General features: G+C 39.3%; 1 protein-coding gene across 8 annotated transcripts in view; it reads right to left on the reverse strand.

Annotated features, from left to right (window-relative positions):
- Positions 1 to 16,725, reverse strand: part of ablim2 (actin binding LIM protein family, member 2) — a 70,998-nt gene that overhangs the window by 13,529 nt on the left and 40,744 nt on the right. For 5 of the 8 annotated variants that reach the window (XR_014032090.1, XR_014032092.1, XR_014032093.1 and 2 more), the window contains 5 exons: positions 16,625 to 16,702; positions 15,143 to 15,286; positions 9,781 to 9,813; positions 8,619 to 8,736; positions 7,179 to 7,412 (listed from right to left, as the gene is read on the reverse strand). Coding sequence is in view for 1 of the 8 variants with exons in the window: in XM_081392758.1 (XP_081248884.1) it covers positions 7,179 to 7,412; positions 8,619 to 8,736; positions 9,781 to 9,813; positions 15,143 to 15,286; positions 16,625 to 16,702 (607 nt within the window). In the remaining 7 variants the exon portion in view is untranslated. The remainder of the gene's footprint in view (positions 1 to 7,178; positions 7,413 to 8,618; positions 8,737 to 9,780; positions 9,814 to 15,142; positions 15,287 to 16,624; positions 16,703 to 16,725) is intronic. The other 3 variants (XR_014032091.1, XR_014032094.1, XR_014032095.1) reach the window with 2 other exon arrangements.

Genomic DNA, 16,725 nt, shown 5'->3' on the forward strand with positions numbered 1-16,725 from the left:
TCCGGAGCTGGGGAAGCAGGAAATTGTCTTAAAACACACCAAACATACACAAATCACAACACTGGAGCACACTGTGGAGTATGAAGGTCTCGATGCTCCTCATTACTCATTAAAATATGATTTTATTGCGATTGCGATGCCCTTCTTGTGTCAGCGGGGTGTAATGCAGCATGTATTTCATCACTAACAAATATTCCGTGAATGATTTCCATATTCATTTTATATATCTTAAGTAGAAACCAAACTCATTGGTGATATGACCAGATTGAGGCAGCTACAGTACGGGTTGGTTTTGCATTTGTAAGGAAGAGCTGATTTTCCTCTTGTGTGGCTCCTTTACCAGTAAGAAGTCAATTAGACAGCTAAGTGAATCATAAACAGCACACTCCAAACACAACCTCAATGTACATTCATGCTGCATTAAAGGGTTGGCCTGGAACTGCACAAGGCCGAAGTTTATGCCACTGTGCCTGGCAAACCAACCCAAAATTACAGCTCATCAATTTACCCCTTTAATCTTCTCCTGCGAACTTTATTCCCGCTCTTTCTACTTCTTGCAGAGAAACCACAAAACCAAAATCTGTAGCCTGATTTAAAGTAAATATAAAGGGTTTTCCTGTTTTCCATCATACTTTCCTCCTCAACACAGACATCTTTTCTTGACGAATAAATACTCTCCAATATATTCTAAATATACATAGAATGTATTTACAGAAACTTTTAGGATTTAAAATTTTAAATTAAAAAGGATTTAAAACAAAGTGATGATGTAAAATGAAGAAATAGTTCAGATTCTGCATTATTTCCAGGTCAGCAATTAAAGAAGCAAATTTGCAGTATAGTAGGGAGGTTAAGCCCAAAAAATAGGCCTTTGACTTCAAGTCATGATGCAAAGGTCGTCTTTGGTATGGAAGTACCTTAGGGTCATACAAATAAATTTATCCTAAGACACAAGTGAGATCACACTTTGTATCAGAAATAAACAGGTTTTTTCCAAAATGGCCGCCAATGCGCCGAAAATACTCTAGAGCCCATATCTTTGCTTTTGTTAGCACTATAATGACAAATTTGGTGTCAAAGTGTACATTTTTGGGGTCAAGGAATCCAATAAAATTGGTTTCAAGTTTAAAACAACTAAAATTTTCCCCATACCATGACAATTGAGGGTAAATATGCACATTTCACATAAAAATTGTGTCATCAGAGTGACTTTACTTATCTTTTCCTTCAAAAACTTTAATTTTGTATTTAAGCAGTGCAGCTACTTCTGTACATTACATTTGTCCTAAGTAGCATGAGATTTCGACCAGTCAGTTGTAGCCTATAGCAAATCAGTTCCTGCAACAACACATCCCATCTGCACCAGGAGCTGTGACAGCTGTTGAAGGTCAGAGGTGACAGGTTAACACTTTGAGGTTTGTATGACTTCCTCATTAAATAGAAAAATGCTTTTAATGTTAGATAACTAGTAACTAGCTAGCTAGTAACTAGTTAGCTTCATTATAACTAGGTCGCTAGTAACTAGTTAGCTTCATCATAACTAGCTAGTGACTAGTTAGTGTCATTTTTATTGAAGCAAGCACATAGCCTACATGTTGCTAGCTAGTTAGCTAGCTTCATTATTTGATATTTTTTACTTTTGCGAATGCTTGTTAATGCTCATATTATCTCTCTTATGATGTTAAAGCAACTTCATTTCTTTTTTCAGATTAGCCATAATGGAATGCCGTGACTGGAGTTTATGCTTCCTATGTCAGTCCGCCCTAAAGATTGAAAAAAGATCCCTCTTAAACCGAGGACCGTGACGTCGCACGGTATGGCGCAGCCGGGGCCCCACCCTGGAGCCAGGCCCGGGGTTGGGGCTCGTATGCGAGCGCCTGGTGGCCGGGCCTCCCCCCACGGGGTCCGGCCGGGCTCAACCCGAAGGAGCGACGTGGGGCCGCCTTCCCATGGGCTCACCACCTGCAGGAGGGACCGTAAGGGGGTCAGTGCTGAGAGGATCGGGCGGCAGTCGAAGGCGGGGGCCTCGACAACCCGATCCCTGGACACTGAAGCTAGCTCTAGGGACGTGAAACGCCACCTCACTGGCGGGGAAGGAGCCTGAGATTGTGCGTGAGGTTGAGAGGTTCCAACTAGAGATAGTCGGGATCACCTCTACGCACGGCTTGGGCTCTGGAACCACACTCCTCGAGAGAGGATGGACTCTTCACCACTCTGGAGTTGCCCATGGTGAGAGGTGGCGGGCTGGTGTAGGTTTGCTTATAGACCCCCAGCTCAGCCGCCATGTGTTGGAGTTCACCCCGGTGAACGAGAGGGTCGTTTCCCTGTGCCTTCGGGTCGGGGATAGGTCTCTCACTGTCGTGTGTGCCTACGGGCCAAACGGCAGTGCAGAGTACCCGGCCTTCTTTGGGTCTCTGGGAGGGGTGCTGGAAAGTGATCCAACTGGGGACTCCGTCGTTCTACTGGGGGACTTCAATGCCCACGTGGGCAGTGGCAGTGACACCTGGAGTGGCGTGATTGGGAGGAACGGCCCCCCTGATCTGAACCCGAGCAGTGTTCAGTTATTGGACTTCTGTGCTAGTTACAGTTTGTCCATAACGAACACCATGTTCAAGCATAAGGGTGTCCATCAGTGCACGTGGCACCAGGACACCCTAGGCCGTAGGTCGATGATCGACTTTGTGGTCATTTCATCTGACCTGCGGCCGTATGTTTTGGACACTCCAAGAGAGGGTAAAGAGAGGGGTGGAGCTGTCAACTGATCACCACCTGGTGGTGAGTTGGATCCGATGGCGGGGGAGGAAGCTGGACAGACTCGACAGACCCAAGCGTACTGTCTGCTGGGAACGTTTGACCGAGTCTCCTGTCAGAGAGATCTTCAACTCCCACCTTCGGTGGAGCTTCGACCGGATCCCGAGGGAGGCTGGAGATATTGAGTCCGAGTGGACCATGTTCTCCATCTCCATTGTCGAAGCGGCCGCTCGGAGCTGTGGCCATAAGGTCTCAGGTGCCTGTCGAGGAGGCAATCCCCGAACCCGGTGGTGGACACCGGAAGTAAGGGATGCCGTCAAGCTGAAGAAGGAGTCCTATCGGGCATGAAAAGCATGAAGAGTCTGTGAGTCCAGTAAAAACATGGCGCATGAGTGACAAGTCCACCACACTCGCTTTACCCAGACCCTCAACATCATCATGTGAACCATTTGATAAACTGTGTCTCTTCTGTGGTGAAGTGGGCAAAAAAAAGGAACTGAGGAGGGCTGCCACCCTTGGCTTGGATAGAAAAGTGAAAGAATGTGCTCAGGTGGTGGGTGACAGGCATCTATTGGCTGAACTAGCTGCTGGTGACATGGTTGCTATTAATGCTGTTTATCATCGTCCATGCCTGACTAGGCTCTATAGAAAAGCAGAAACTGTTGGATGTGACTCAACTGAAAGTAATGCAACTCAGGTCATCAGAGCACATGTCCTCAATGAGTTGCTCGAATACATCATGGACTATCGTTGCTCAGGGGAATCACTGGCAATGTCTGACTTGACAGCCCTCTATGACGAGCGCATTGCTGATCTTGGATTTCCAAACATCAAATGCAACACCAAAAATTCAAAATAAAAAAATCAAATTCAAAGCAGCCAAAATCCTTCGGCAAGAGTATCTCCCCATGAAGCATGCTTTTACAGGTGCCTTCTCAACTTCCTGTGAAGCTGATTCTATCCCTCCCATGCTGAGATCGTTCTTACACATGCTTCTTGATGGATCAGGTATTGATCAGCCACCTCCTGGACCTGAGAAGTTCCAGGCTGCAACATCCATTGGGCAGCAAATCATTTTCAACTCTGTAAGATGCAGATCCAAGAAACATGGCAGTGTTCCTCGTCACATAAGAGAGAGGGAAACACCAGCTTCGCTATATCTGGCAATGAAACTACACCAGCAAAGTGGTTGTAGATATCTGGTGGAGGCCATGCATAAAAGAGGAATGTGTGTCATATGACCACTTGAAAACATTTAGCATAGATATAGCGAATTCAGTGATCAGTCACTAGGAGCAGATTGGTGTCGTGGTCCCACCTCAGGCAGTCCACTGAATAAAACGGCCGATTTTGTCAAATAGGGTGTCAAATTTCGTTCAACCTACCCTCCATTAGATGGCAGACATGTCATACTTCATCCGCGACTCAAAAAAACGTCATGCTTCTATACAAAATCTTCGAGCTAGAGTGCATTGAATCAGTGCGAACAAAAGCGGAGCTAGTGTGCGAGTGAGCCATTTTATCAGAGCAATATTGTCAACGTCAGCGAGTATTTGCATTATATGATTATTATTATTATTATTATTATTATTATTATTATTATTATTATTATTATATCTAATGGCATCAATAAAGCTTACCCGCAATGAAGTGTTGGGTCTTCTATTCGTGGACCCTGATTATGAAGGGGAATATCTGCCTGATTCTGAAAGTGAAAGTATAGCCCTACACCAAGCACAAACGGTGAATCCTTTGCCCAATTTAGATGGTCCTTTACCCAATGTCAGTGGTGGGAACAATGTTTCTCGGGGTCGGAGTGTTCATCGCGAAGTTAGCAGGCGTGTTAGTGTTGTGGGGAACGAGGCGGGAGATTTTTACCGTGTGTGCCTCTCCACAATCGTGGCGACAGTATTGTGGTGGAGACTTTGTTTGTCTAATGCCACTGGGTATGTTAGACGAGGTCGAAGTATTCATAGGACAGTTAGGGGGCAAGGTGGAGGCAGGGTGGGGAGTCGCAATGACAATGACAGTAGTCCGAGCTGTGCACACTCGGCGCGTGCGCGAGGCAGATCTGGCCGCGCTGCTCCCAGCAGGAGCAGAGACGGTGTGACACTGGGCAGAGGGGCTATTATGCATAGTCTATCGCAAGCTGATGGGAATGCCGGCTTTTGAGTACTTGGCCAATGAGGATGATTTACTATATGTAGTAAATAGAAAATTTCTACAGCAAAAGGCCAACCGCTACTTGCATTCGGTTTGTTTCTACCATTTATTAGTAATGATTTACACAGTTTGTTTACTACTTACTATTTACCTGAGCATTCAGTATTGTGCAATATAGCATACAGAAGGTGAGGGACATTTTGGGGGGAAAGAAGTGCTGCATTTGATCATTTTATCATTTAAACGTGACTTTTCATGAGAATTCTATAATCCAAGATGGCCGCCACCATAATGACGTCATAATATGCAAATTAGATGGGGAAATGTAATCCCTACATAAACTTTGGGTCTTCTTTAATATTTCTCTAATTTACAGAAAGTCTCTATCTTTTATCACTTTTAAGATATAGCCTTTTGAAATTAAGATGTCAAAATCGAACATTTTAGGAAAAAACCTCCCACCTCCCACGAAACACTGTGTGTTTGGCACGTGTTTTTTAATAAAAAATTGCATACTTCACCTCCAATTGTCATGGTAAGGACAACATTATTGTTTTTTAGTCTTGGAACCTATTTTATTGGACTCCTTGACCCCAAAAATGTACACGTTGATACCAAATTTGTCATTATAGCTATAACAGAAGCAAAGATATGGGCCTCTCAAGTATGGTCGGCGGCCATTTTTAAAAAATGTGCGTATATAAGATTAAAAATGTGATCTCACGTGTGTCTTAGGATAAATTTATTTCTATGGCCCTAAGGTACTTCCATACCAAAGGGGACCTTTGCATCATGACTTGAAGTCAAAAGTCACTTAACCTCCCTACTAGTATGTTCTGATATTGATCTGTTTTGAAATTCTGAATTTATTCTGAATTGAAATTCGGTAATGATTCTATAGTATATTTTGTAATTAAATTATTATAGTCAAGTCATCTTCATTTATATAGCGCTTTTAACAATGTAGATTGTTCCAAAGCAGCTTTACATTGATAATAGGTATTAAAAATGCAAAATACAAGCATTTTCACTAGTTGTCTCAGACTTTTGGACTACACTATATATCCACCTGAAAATTACTGCCTGTCTGAGTATGCATGTTAAAGGAATAGTTCACTTTAAAATGAAAATTCTGTCATAATATACTCACCCTCATGTTGTTTCAAACCTGTATGCATTTCTTTCTTCTGCTGAACAGAAAGGAAGATATTTAGAAGAATGTCAGTAACCAGACAGTTTCTGGGTCCCATTGACTTCCATAGTAGGAAAAAAATATACTATGGAAGTCAATGGGACCCAGAAACTGTCTGGTTACTGACATTCTTCTAAATATCTTCCTTTCTGTTCAGCAGAAGAAAGAAATTCATACAGGTTTGAAACAACATGAGGGTGAGTATATGATGACAGAATTTTCATTTTAAAGTGAACTATTCCTTTAAGTTAAATAACATATATTTACAAATAACACTTGAAAATGCTGAAAAGAGAGAAATGACAACCACAAAGTAAATGGCAACACTAACACAAACATACAGACAGTCACTTTGAATATCAAACGCATGGGGGAAAATTTCACCTTACCAGACGAAGCACAACATCAATTAACAGTACAACAAATAATTGCATATTAATGGTCACCACCAACGTTCGCATTTTTCTTGTGCATAAAGTTACTGTTTCAGCTCAAATATAATGAATATCCACAGGTTTTCCATGCAAAATGATTGGACATACAAACTCTATATAAACACAATACCAGCAAGCAATTGGTCCGAGGACAGAACCTTGCGGTACACCTACAATCTCACATCACTGTAATACACTGGTGATACACAGTGAAAGAGAGACTGATTTTTAGGGTTTACCGTGAGAAGGCAAATTGAGGTGAAGGGCTGTCCTAGGCCTACTTTCAGACTTTGCTTCCTGTTTGAATCCTGTATCAATTCCTGTTCGGGAAAGGTGGATGAAGGATAGGGTAGTAATTTCATGTCTGCAATTTGCTAGTCCATTGTGAATGCAAACCTTAATGAAGCTCTAAGGGTTACAGAGCTTGATCCATTGTTCGTTAGTGTTGCAAGAACTACATGCACATTGTGACAAAGTTTTTTAAACAGCATTTTTTTAGTATTGCACTCGTTCATTCATTTTGTCAAGGGGAAGTTAATCTTTTACCGTTAAAATTCAAGTGCACACTTAAGTTCACACAAGTGCAGTCAGTAGGTGGTTTGCTACTAGACAAAGGCCTGCCGGAAGAGCTGTGGTACCTCTTAAGTAAGGGATGTAGTTGTGTTGTTGGAGCAAAGCCAGAGTAGTGGGGTTGAGGGACAGGGCCACACCACCGCTCCCTGCCTGTGGAGTGTTTCTACCACTGCTGCTATACAAAGGCAATGGGGAGGAGCCTCTGGCACTACCATGGGTGCTACTCCTCCCCGATGTTGGTACAGCCAACAAGTTGGAATTTTCTGGTTGGGTGGTGTATTTGACGCTCAGATATTGCTCTGAGCAAGAGACCCAGCCGGTCAGGGAAGAATGGCAGTAATATGAGAATAGTGAATAGTGAGAATAGAGAATAACTACACTAAAAACCAAATAATTCTTTAATCACTTTGTTCTTGAAATTCTACATCAAATCAGTTTATTGTTGTTTAAATGTGATTGTAGAATGGAATGCTTTAGCACTGTTCCAAAACTTGGTGCTTTTTTATGATCACTTTTATGAGGCTGCATTTATTTGATAAAACATATAAATAAAAAAACAGTAATATTATGAATTATTATTACAATTTAAAATAATAGTTTTCTATTTTAATATATTTTGTGTATTTAATGTAATTAATTCCTGAATTTTCAGCATCATTACTCCAGTCTTCAGTGTTTCATGATAATTCAGATATCATTAAAATATGATGATTTGGTGCTCAAGAAACATCTCATTATTGTCAATGTTGAAAACAGTTTTTTGTATTTTTTGATGAATAGAAAGTAAATAAATTTTTTGAATAGAAATCTATAACAAATGTATTTCCTGTCACTTTTGATCAATTTAATGTATCCTCAATGAATAAAAGTATTCATTTATTTTATAAATCTATATAAAAATCTATATATAAATTTGTATAAAAATTGTTATAAAATGTGAAAATTCTGATTGGACTTTTCGGACAATAAACGTAAAAATAAAATGGTCTCTTCTTCACTCCAATTGATGCGTTTTTTGCTGCCATTTTAATTTTTTTATATACAACTCACGTTTTTTCTGTGATGGTCCAAAGAACGTGAATATAAGGCACGCGATTGGTTGTCGGTTCCTAAGCGTGTAATCGTAACATTCTAACAATGTATCGTTTCACACTGCACACGTCTGGCACCGCAATGCAGTGTGAAAAGTGCTATAGTGTATAATAGATAAGCATACATAGGAGAAAAGAATAGGTGTTTTAATTAGAAGTTATTTACAAGACATGCTTTTGATTGTGGTTTAAGTAAGTAATCACCTAAGCCTATGATGCCTTAAAATGCTGCCTATGGAGAAGACTCACTAGGTTTTGGAACAGCGTGTGATGGTGTAGAAGGGAAAACACTTAAGTTTAAAGCTCCCAGTACATCCAAATCACTGAAAAGACTCATAGATAGTTACAGAATAACTGTGCAGGTAAGAATGACTTTGTGTTCATGTAAGTAACAACATGTATGTGGAGGGATACCTGGTCTGCTGTAGGTCTGTGGTGAGCGGGAAGGCGTATAGCGGCCATAACCCCCTAAAGAGCTGTTGGAGCTGGGGCTGGAGGGCCTCCTCTGGCGGGGAGACTTTTCCCCATCTCCCTAGAAACAAAGAGACAGTATTATTTGTTTAGTCTGAAAGTATCAGACAACCCAGCAAGCAATGGCCATCATTTCACCGTCTAGGTTAACTATAGACTCGAATTAGTCCGGCTATGACTAACCCACTTCTAGCCAAAATAACCTTGAATTTGGTTACGTCGTTTTTGCCAAAATAGCTTGTGAGATTTATGATATTCCATCATGTAAGCAAAGTCAACAGTGATTACAAGGTGTCTGATTTCATTTATTTTCTTTCTATTCTTGGGCTATGGTTAGACGTCTATTCAATTTTCACTGATAGCCCGAATTTTGCCTTGTTTTAGCTTAGACGTCAGGGCTGTGTTTGGACGGCTATTAGACGTCTTTTAAATGCAAAATTGCTTGCTGGGAATTAGCAAAGTTAAACAATGACCACTATGGCACTGGGACACACAGGAGGAAACTTTAAAGCTGAAAAAGAAACCAATCTACAATAATCAGTCCTTATAGTAATAGGCTGATCATTGAGTCATTACACCACAGAGTTTACAAACTGAAGACGAACACACAATAGCCTACTATTCATGTCACCAAACCACAACTGTTCAAAACTACAACAACTATTCACAAAATATGAGGAAACACTAGGTCTCATTTACTAATCATGCACATATATGCATAAAACATTTGTGCAAACATTTTCAATTAGAAATCATGATTCATCAAGTAAAGTTCAGTACATTTATTCTATTGTCTATTTATGCCAAATTGTTATTTTTTTTATAACAATTATAAATGGCAAGAAATCAAAATACAACTAAGTGACCCTTAAACTGCCACAGATTCTGCATAAAAAAAGAAAAATCTAATTTAATCAAATTTATAAAAAAAAACAAAAGAAAAACAAATGATAAACATTTAAAAGAGGGTAAAAATAATTTGGCAGACCTTTTGTGTGAGAGCCTTTTCTGTACATACAATTACACAATGTATATGCCATGATTAGCAAATAAGACCTACTAAAACAATAACAGGGCCTGTTTCTTCATATCAACTCTACTGTACCTCAGTTGGAGTAGGGGTGAGTTGCTGTGGTGACTGTGAACAAAGAAAGCAAATGAGTAAGATGGACTGGAATGCAATGACAGCTATGTTAATGAAAAAATGAGCTTTTCTCCTTAACTGAGTCACTTTACATGACTGAAACCAGAGGTGTGGACTCGAGTCATGTGACTTGGACTCGAGTCAGACTCGAGTCATGAATTTGATGACTTCAGACTCGACTCGACAAAATGTACAAAGACTTGCAACTCGACTTGGACTTTACATCAATGACTCGTGACTTCACTTGGACTTGCGCCTTTTGACTCGAGAAGACTTGCTACTTCCCATGAAAACTGGGGAAAAAACGTTCACACGGCGCTCTGTTTATCTGCATCTGTGAAAAAATGTGCACCACCTGTATGCATGCAGAGAGCACGCGCGCTGCCTGCAAGACATCCAATCACTGTAGTCCCACGTTGTTTTGATTCGACAGCATCTAAGCAGGCACATTGCAAGACAACCAATGAAGCGCAACAAGCACAACGCATGCTACGAATTTGAACGAATGATAAGCACCTTATTGGATGTAGCCACACATCCATTTTTTTTCTCACGCACAGAAAAATCGCGAAGCAAAGAGGACACGGAGACCGACAGACTTGACAGAGCAGGTTAGTTATGATATAAAAAAATCTCTGCTCTCAGATTCTGTCACTTTTATTACGAAATTCAGACAATAAATACCGTTTTGGCGCTTGTAAATGTGACACGACAGATCCCTAGCTGCACGTGAACCGATCATCTCTAGCTGATAGTAAATAACGTTAAACGCGAATGAACACTGCTGAAAGATACAGTACAACTTACCGAAATGTATATTCCTCATACATAATATCGACCCATCAATCAAAGGGGTCAATAAAACAGTTGGAGAACAATTATGTCACATAACATTTACCTCAGGAAAGCATTTAATGACCATAATATAAGTTAGGCACGTTAGTTGGCTAGAAAAAAAGAGCTATAGAGAGTATTTTGCTAAATATGTGTACTATTGCATGTTTATTATATTTTTACTTATATCATTAAATAAATTTGTTATTATAATAAAAAAATGCATTATATTTAATTTGTGTTATTTTTAACCTTAAATAATACTGCCAGCTGATAGGGCTCTCTGTATGTTTACAGCATTAGGTGAGTTGTTTTTTTCTTGAGAAAAATTAATGCCTATCTTGTGTAGCCTACCTAATATTTATCCAAATGAGTCAATATTAAATCAAATCATAATAAGTGAATTGAACTGAAATAATAAAAAAGCGTAGCTTACCAGAAATTTAACCATGTAAACATTGTAACATGTTGTCACTAAACCTAATAAAATTCAGTTTAGTTACTAAAATGTTTTGACAATACACTTATTGTGATGCAAAAATTACAATTATTAATAATTGCATCACAGTTGCACCTAGGGGTGTGACGGTTAGTATATAACCGTGAGACCGACAGTTATAGTTGAACACCATCATTAGATCTATATAACCGCCAAAACCGTGTTATTAAAATATTTTTTACAAAAAAAAATTTTATCATAGAGAATGTTTAAATACTAATTAAAAACAATTGTTAACAGTCTGTGTTATTAATGGTCTACGTCGTTTCCAACTGTATTTGATTCTTTGCCAAGTAGGCTACCCCCAGACCGACCCAATTATTTTAGATAGAAATAAAAGCTATGATATAATGATATGCCATCATTATGAGATTTATTAAACAAATGAAAAACATTTGCAATTATAAACATTAGCAATGAACATTTGCAATCGGGAGACATGGTTTTTACCACTTAATGAAGTTATGTTTTGTAAATTGTCAGACATGATTTTTACCACTTCATTAAGTTTTGCTTTGTAGAAATCCTTTCTTTAAAGCGAAGTTTGTTTTGTACAAATTGTATCTTAATTTTAATAAATGTTTCATCAACCAATAGGCTCTATGTACGATCGCTTCCGCGTTTTGTCTCAGCCTGCCCAGTTACATCCGGTGCTGCGTCAGAAGCCGTTTTTGCATTAGGTGGAGATAATGGCAAATTACACTCGCTGTTTACAAAAACTTCCTGCGGTTAACGTGAATGATGTTAACAATATTGTGAGGCAGTTAACTGTCACACATATGAGTAAGATAGAGAAGTTCTTTAAATTATAAATTTCAAGCTACATCAACAACTTTGAGGGTGAGTATTCTCTCATATCGCAAAAAAATTCGACTAGCGAATCAGTTTCTAAAATCGTTGTCTCCGTTTCTGAGAAAATGAATTTTATTAAAGTGAATTGTCCTATAGACAGCCTAAGTCCCGCCCCCCCGCTTCCGGCTCATGGGACCTTACTTCGGAAAAAATATGTATGGAAGTCAATGGCGAGAGAACTTATCTTTTTATTCCGTCTGAACTGTGCCCTGAACTACACATATGATGTTTGTCAATTTAAAAGGTAATTATGAAAGTCAAGAAAGTCGCAGTTTGTCATAAAACAGAAGAGTAATGTTTAGTTTTATGTGAAAATCGCTCAATGAACTACATCTCTCGTCTCGCACTATGTACGTCACAAGATCCGTTGCTCGTATGTGTGTATTCTGGCTCAAAACACTCAGGCATGACGGCGTAACGTTACGATTGTAATGTAAGACTATAGAGAAAATGACAGACGTTAGCTTCAGTAAAGTTAGCTTCATTGATTGAGAGAAAAGGTATGACGTCGCATGTGCGCCTTCTGGGTTTGTAGTCTCTGTAATTACGTATTTTCACAGTCTTATACCTCAGCAGTTTTACATCAAGCTGCGACTTTCTTGACTTTAAAATGCATCTTTTAAATTGACAAACATCATATGTGTAAATCAGGGCACAATTCAAACGAGACCAAAATATTTGTTGTCTCTCGCCATTGACTACCATACAATATTTTTCCGAAATAAGGTCCCATGGTGGTCGACCGGAAGGGGAGGGACTTAGGCTCTCTATAGAACGCGCTATGCGGAAGTAAAGACGCCGGCTGAGATCCTACCGGAAATACGTTAGCAGCGTTCGTGCATAGAGCCTATTGCATGTATTTAATAATTAAAACCTATAGGAGACAATAAATAACCGTGACATTGAGGCTCTGATGCGCCGCGTTCACTTGCATTGCATTGTGAAGCTGAACTAGAGCGCATCTCATCGTAAATGAATGAAACTCAGCGGAGGCCTCATACATTAGCATTAAATATATTTGCTGCATCCTTTCTAGAACAGACAAGGGCATTCTTGCGGCTTTGAAATCTGGTCAAAAAAAGTTGGTGCGGATGATGAGTTTTGTGATGCGGTTGCGGATGAAATAATACACCATCCGCGTATCTCTATTGATAACAACATTGAACACTACACAAATATTACTTTTATTCAAACCAACCCCCCCCCCCCCCCCCCCGACAGTTATGTTACGAACCGTCACATTTGACTCACGTCATAACCGTCATCACCAAATCTGAAACCGGCACACCCCTAGCTGCACCCATCTCCCGCCCCCCCTTCCTTCCTGTTCAGCAGAAGAAATAAATTCATGTGAATTTTTTTGTGAAAATAAAATTTTCTGTTTTTTACTGTATTTGATTAATGTCATTGTATAAAAAGAGGTTTAAATAAATACAAATCTTACAGACATACATGATTTGTATGCATTTTATTTCTGTGGTAAGACGACTTGAAATGACTCGAAACTAAAATGGTAGGACTTTGGACTCGACTTGAGACTTGTTGGCTTTGACTTTTGACTCGACTCGGGACTTGCCTCATCTTTGACTCGACTTGACTTGGGACTCGAGGGCAAAGACTTGAGACTTACTTGTGACTTGCATAACAATGACTTTGTCCCACCTCTGACTGAAACTATTCTAATACTTCAATGAAATAGCAAAACTACACTTTTTCGCCAAGACATGCTGAAGTGATGCTGAATGATGAGTGAAGATGATTAGATTTAAAAATGGCACTGTTATAACAATGGAGTACACATGCTGCAGCTGCTGTAATTATGCAAGACTTTTACTTTAAGTCACCTGTGATAAGTAAAAATTGTCAAAAGTGGAGGACATCAGGGCTTCATTTGAGCCAGATCCTGTTCAGGAAAATGTCATATTTTGGATTTTTGTGTTCCGGTATTTGTTTTTAAACGATACGGCATTAAAAAGTGCATTATATGGTGACAGTGCTGTATGTATGTGAGACAGAGCGAGACACACAGGTTATGCAGATGTATTATCCAGATGGAGGTTATGTTTTTCTATTGTCCCTAAACATGTATATTTTTGACCAATCAGCTTTCTTAAAGTCCCCCTGTAGTCACTAATTTTATCCCTTAAAATTCATCTTTGATCACCAAAACATAAACATCACTTTGATATATATTTAAACCTTTTTTTCTTGGAAAAAAAATCTTCATGATTTATATAATAGCTTGAATGTATCTCTACACCCTTGCCTCATCTATGAATATGCAAATTAGCCACCCCTCCCCGCACTCACATCAGCTCAGAGATCCACTCGTTGACGATCACACTTTGACGTGATTGGTTACAAGTAGAAACACCAGCGATTTCAAACTGTGATTTTGAGACTGTCTTTGGCCAGTTTTAAGGAGAGAACACTCAGCAATGGTGCTGACATATGCTTTAAGACAAACCATGTGCAAATTTAATTAAAAGCACCACATAGACATATAAACACCATTAAAAGCTTGATTTCCACCACAGGGGGACTTAAAGTTCAAAATCATTCTCACTGGTTGGTGCTTAATTACTGCTTATTGTTTTGTGCGTAGTGAGCAGCGGAAAGTTTGGAGAGAGTGTATATACCTGACAAATTATTCTATTAAAAATAAGTTAAAATCACCAAGTTGTCAAAAAAGACAGTAAAGCATATTTTCATTTTTCATGTCCGTGAGTAAAACTCTTGGTGTTTCTGATCAAAAAAGATAGAGAAAAGATGGTATTGCACCCCAGTGCAGTTCTGCTGAATCTAATCAGAATAGCAGGAGACACAAGCAACGAGATCAGTCAGAAATCGATGTAATGAAGAGGCAACAACGTCATCGGTGAGAAAAAGATGAATGATATTTGTTCTCAATGTAGCTACTGTATATGTGACAGGATAACAAACCAGTCTATAGTTAGGGCCTGAAACTTCTGAATAATGCTCTTATTTAGTTTTGCTACCACCATGTAGTGACGTCATTTTATGTTCCGGGAAAACTGAAGTTGTATGGTCAGTGTTGGTCACAGCGCCTTTTAATTGTTGTTTTGGATCCGGCAATTATTAATTTACAAATTTCGCCAGTGTTAGGTGTGTTTGTACCTCTCCAAAGGTCCTGTCCTCCACAGGGTAGCTCACATAGGGCGAGTATGAAAGCATGTCAGGTCTGTCAATGTTGTAGATCGCTTTGATTTTAGGAAGAGCAGCCAGGTCCTTGTAGTCCAGAAGCTCATCACCCAGTTTTGCCTTGAGAAAGAGAAACATTATAGCATCATAACTCTCTCTATCCACCTTTTTCCTACGGCCCTTGATGCTTTGCGCAAATTATGGAAGTAACTTCCAATAAACTTTAAACAATCAGTGAAAGGCCCTGTCTATGAATGCTATAATAATCTTCTTTAAAATAAATAAATAAAACTTACAATGAAGTGACATTATTCTACTCACCCTTCAACCATCGAACATTAAAAGGAAACTTAAAAGTGTAAAAGCATTAACAAATAACTACAACAGACCATGAATAACCCTAAAAGCTCTATTCCAGGCCTATTCAACCGGCGGCCCGCCAATCACCTCCATCCGGCCCGAGGGCACCAACCTCCCTCCTCCTCTTTTCCTCTTTTCAGACTTTGTTGCAGTAAATTATCAAGTTTTTAATCAAGTAAATTATGGTCTTCTATATCTGCATACTGTTGGGTACCACATTTCCAAGTAAATACAATATTTTTTAAGGTTTACTTAACCTTAACCTAACTGTTATGTTTCAATAAATAAGCTAAACCCTCAAACCAACCCACCGGCCCACCTCAACCTTTCAATTTGAGAATCCGGCCCTCGGATGAACCTAGTTCGGTAGCCCTGCTCTATTCTTTTCACGGCAATATTACGGACGGATTAAATATAACTGTAATAATGGTCTACTGTATATTATGTAACATATGTTTAGCTTTGAGTAATAATATTTTAAAGTACTTTCCGTCATTTTGACAGATAACAAATACTATATTTACCTGCTTTAGAAACGTGGAAGTACACACTGCTAATAATGATAAGAAGTGAAAAGGGGAGACAATTACATTTTAAAGCATCCATGTGAAAACAAACCTGAAAAGAGAGGTGAGGATTTGAGGAAAAAAACCTGATGCTCTTCCGCATTCCAGTGAATCATTAATGGGATATATTGTAAAGTAAATCGGGAGAGCAGCAAATGTGCAGTATTGTTGTCTTTTTTCATACTGTTACAGCAGAATACAAAGAAAAAATAAAATAATCAGGAGGAAAAGAACGCAGGAAAATGCCAAGCGTTTTCTTCTGACGTCTAAAAATAAAACATAACAACATCCCTGATATGGATTATTTGTAGAGCAACCTTATGATTTGAAATAATTTGTTTTAGTCTTTTTAAGTGGGGTTCTCCAAACCGGAAGCGTCTCCCATAATTCAAAATGCAGTAAGTAAGTCAGGAAAAAGTTGGATAACTCTTGCATGGTTATTTGTATGCTTGTGTGTTGCTGCCCACTGGTGGCAAACTTGAACAAATGAAAAAGAAATAAAGCATGGAATCATTTTCAGATGTGCACTTACATAGATAACTCTGCTAGGGGAGCCGGAAGCACTGGAGGCAGGAGCAGAGGTGATGCTCTCAGAGGAGGTTCTCGTCACCTGGAAACAAAAACAAGGTAAGA

Source organism: Scardinius erythrophthalmus (genome assembly GCF_964197995.2).
Source record: "Scardinius erythrophthalmus genome assembly, chromosome: 18".
NCBI lineage: Eukaryota > Metazoa > Chordata > Actinopteri > Cypriniformes > Leuciscidae > Scardinius > Scardinius erythrophthalmus.